The sequence below is a fragment of the Glycine soja genome, chromosome 9 (assembly GCF_004193775.1).
Source record: "Glycine soja cultivar W05 chromosome 9, ASM419377v2, whole genome shotgun sequence".
Classification (NCBI taxonomy): Eukaryota; Viridiplantae; Streptophyta; class Magnoliopsida; order Fabales; family Fabaceae; genus Glycine; species Glycine soja.
The window spans coordinates 7210318-7214217 of NC_041010.1; the positions used below are offsets into that span (position 1 = coordinate 7210318).

The following is a 3900-nucleotide window of genomic DNA, read 5'->3' on the forward strand; positions in this document are numbered from 1 at the left end:
ATAATTATTTATTTTTTCTTATATATAATACAAAAAAATTCTTAGACATGAATGTATTAAAATTTATATAAAGTCTTTTAAGTAATAGATAAAAATAAGGGGAAAAACAAATTTTAACATATAATTTTAATAAATGAGTAAAATTAAAATTATTTATAAATTTATTACATATATACAATTTTATGGGAATAGATTTTCTACATTTAAATTTTGTGAACGTGACAAGAAGTTAGATACTTCTTCTGGTGCCGCTGTGTTCCCGTTGTAGCTTTCAATGCCTAATTCCCATTTTGATAGATTTTCTTGAAGCTAGTGTTTTCTGTAGTAGGTTTGACTTGTTCATTTATAGTTTGATGTAGTAGACTAGTAATAAATCTCAATATTTTAATTATTGGTGTGAATACAAATTACAAAGTACTAATATACTCATCCAAAGTACTGTAAAAGAAATACTGGACAAACAAGATTACATTTTAACTCAAGAGTTTAATTCTTAACTATAATATGTATAAATAATAGACAAGACAGTTTCCCTACATAGGGAGAATTCATTTGATCCGTTGGTCCTGTGATGGAGAAGAGAAAATAGAGGAGAGAAGGATATTCTTATTTCACTATACTTTTTCCCGTGAAATCTCAAATGAGACAATTAACACTTTACAAAAGTTAGAAATAGGAATCTCTTCCTTTTAAAATCAATATGAACTTACTTATCCATCATTTAAGCTTGCCCACAAGCCTGCCACACCAACATATATGTTACTAATAGTGCTCTATAATAATAATATTAATCCCAATACACATTAATATAATAATCACATAATTTGGACTAATAAAACAACATAATCTTGTATAATTTTTACACCATTTTAATCTGAGTTTTAGGAAAAATAATAACACTGACTATGATGTTTACTATAAAATAATCCAGCAAATAATTACTCATTCAAATAGGATATTATTTTTTTATCAGCATATATTAATTATTAATTTATTAGATTGTGTTGACAGAATGAATCAAATCCATAATTTTTCTCTTCTTTCTTCATTCCTAAATGCCTAACCAATCTTATATCTCCCAAATTGGATACGAGTATAATAGTAAATATTTTCATAATGCATTTGTATTGGGGTTATCATGCATCCCAAAACATGTTAACGTTTAATGTACTCTAGTAGGAATTTTTTTTTTGGTAACAATTGATAAGACAACAAAACGAAAAACAAAAACACAAAGCAAATTAACTAGCTTCTAGTGAAAGACATTTCACTAGCATCCTCTCTCAGTTGAGTGCGCAGCTCCTCTGGTGGATGCTGAAAACTCCACCATTGCCTCAAATCTATCCTTCTCATCTATGCTAACACGTCTACGCACCTATTTCCTTCTCCTAGAGTGTGATGCATCAAGCAAGTCCAATTTCACCCAAGAAGCTCCTTCGTTTGCATGATCTCATTGTTGTAAGCATGGTGATAATCCAACACCCCTAGGACCAATTGCACCACTAAACTTAAATCCGTATAGCAAATTAACTCTTTATACCCCTCATCCCAACACAACCATAGTCTTCTCCACAAGGCTACCAATTCCACAAAAACCATATTTGAGCTCCCGACATTTCCACATAAGCCCCTCGGGAATAAACCCCTATGATCTCTGTAGATCCCTCCAAAGCCCCCACGAGGAGACCCCTCCAAAACACTTTCATCAACATTAAGATCAATAACGCCCTTCTGAGGGTGCTTCCAACTCATCAACCTCCTATTCTTCTACTGTCTGACCTGATTGAACACAACTTTTGAATGGTTGACTGTGACTTGAACCTTTGCCTTTAGCTCAAACACTTAATGCTTCTTCCCATCAAAATGACCATATATCTCACCCTTCAAATGGTCTAGATGATGATGGGAATAGTAGTCCTCACTACCTTGCTTCTCTCTATAATCCAGCCTTGAATCTAGTTCACATTCTCTGGGAGTTGACTTCCAACCAAACCATACACCAACCACAAGTTACATGCATGCATGCAAGAAAACGAACAGTGGACAACTATCTCCCACTCATAATTGCAAAGAAGGCAGATATCGCTCTCAATAATCCTTCTATTCTTTAACACACTTCGCACCAGGATGGCTCTATGACACACTTGCCAAATGAAAAATTGGATGGATGACGATACCTTCAATTTCCACACCCATTTTCAATCCTCCATTCCCTCCTGAACCTTTTCCTTGTCCCTGAGAAATTTGTTTGCACACTTGGCCGAATACACTCCTTCCACATTCTGATTCCAAACTCAAATATCAGGCATGTGATCCATCCATGTTGGAGTCATTGCCTTAACCTTATTCATGACCTCCATAGGAAGACTCGTGTATCACACCTCTAAGTTCCACCTATAACGCCTTGAAATTTTGATAACTGAAAATAAATATTTGATGTATTTCTTGTATTATTTAAATACATGATTAATTTGGATCAGTTGAAGTGTTGTGTGAATTATCCTTGTGCAATTGCTTGGTGTGGATGTTAGATTATGTGGAATTTGATTAATCTGCGTTGGAACTGTGTGATTCTGAGTTTGACCAAAAACATGTTTCAATAAAACTACGATATCGAACTCGTTAACTGTTGGATCACCTTTAAACTTGGACTTAAACTCACAACCCACGTCTGCATGTTTTGACCGTTGGAATTTGTGAAATAACATTTGTAGTGTGAGATATAACCTTTTCATATAAGTAATGAAATATGTTGGAGCACCTTGGAGATTTGCTGAACAGTTGGTTCAGCAGCACTAGCTCGCTAAGCGCAATTTCAGCTAAAAGAGAAATTTTGCTTAGCATGAATGTCTTGCTTAGTGACAAAAGTTAAATTTCGCTTAGCGACACCAGCTCACTAAGTGAGTCTTACAGGTTATAAATACGTTCAACAGCAAATAAAACCTGTTTCCTCCACCACCCACAACCACCGAAGACCACCACGACCGGACTATCGCACGGAGTGGAAGCCTTTTCTATGCCTTCTCCTAGTTAGATTGAGTTTACCATTGTATCTCTTGTGATTTGGTTACCGTTAGAAGACTTTTTACATTTCCTTTGAAAAACCCTTGAAAATGAGACGTTGTAAAAGTTACATTTTTATAAAATTGATTTCATTTTTGTGATCTTCACTGAGCCCCGATCACATTGGCATGATATGAATCTCAAAATGACATCTCTTTGATGTGGACCCCAAAACACCATTTTAGCTTCCTTCAAAATTAAATGGGTATTTGACCCTAAATGTTAAAATTGACCATGCCCTTGAAATCTATACTGAATTGTCTTTGATTTGGTATATAGATCTCTTCGTTTGGACCAATAGAAATGAACCTAAGAAATCTCAAAACAACGTTGCGAGGAGCTAATTAGGAGATATAGACAGGTGAGGGGAGTTATAGCTTTTGATACCATAGTTGGGGTTTGAGAATCCAATTATGCGGTTGTATGTTGGTTTCCAAGCAAAAACAAATTGTGTTTTAAACTAATGGGATGCGATATATTTGTTATTGATGAATAAAATTGTGAATGATGTTGTTTGTTGTATTGATTGGAATTTTTGGCAAAAGTCTTAATCACAAAGGAGACTCAGCCCAAAATTTTATAATTTATTCTCTTATTTACTTATATTACTAAATTTTTAATAGCCTTAAAAGTTGCTTGTATAATATAGACCTTCTCTTTAATTTTGAATTTTCCCTAAAATATCAGTCTCGTTATATTATAAATTATTATGTGCGATTTATATTGTCCAAAGACCTGGGGAATTTAAATCCCATGCATGAGTTTATATGTATATGTGTGGAATGTGATTGCTTGTGATGTTGATGACATTAAGATGACATGATGTTGATGTTGATG

General features: G+C 34.1%; 1 protein-coding gene across 1 annotated transcript; it reads right to left on the reverse strand.

Moving 5' to 3' along the window:
* Positions 1–1419: 1419 nt before the first annotated feature.
* On the reverse strand, positions 1420–1752 carry LOC114368101. Its single transcript, XM_028325462.1, has one exon. The coding sequence runs from the start codon at positions 1750–1752 to the stop codon at positions 1420–1422; it is 333 nt and encodes a 110-aa protein (XP_028181263.1).
* Between the last annotated feature and the right edge of the window lie 2148 nt (positions 1753–3900).

Coding starts and splice junctions, on each gene's coding strand:
- LOC114368101 (XM_028325462.1), bottom strand. CDS start 1,752: ATGAGTTGGAAGCACCCTCAGAAGGGCGTTATTGATCTTAATGTTGAT.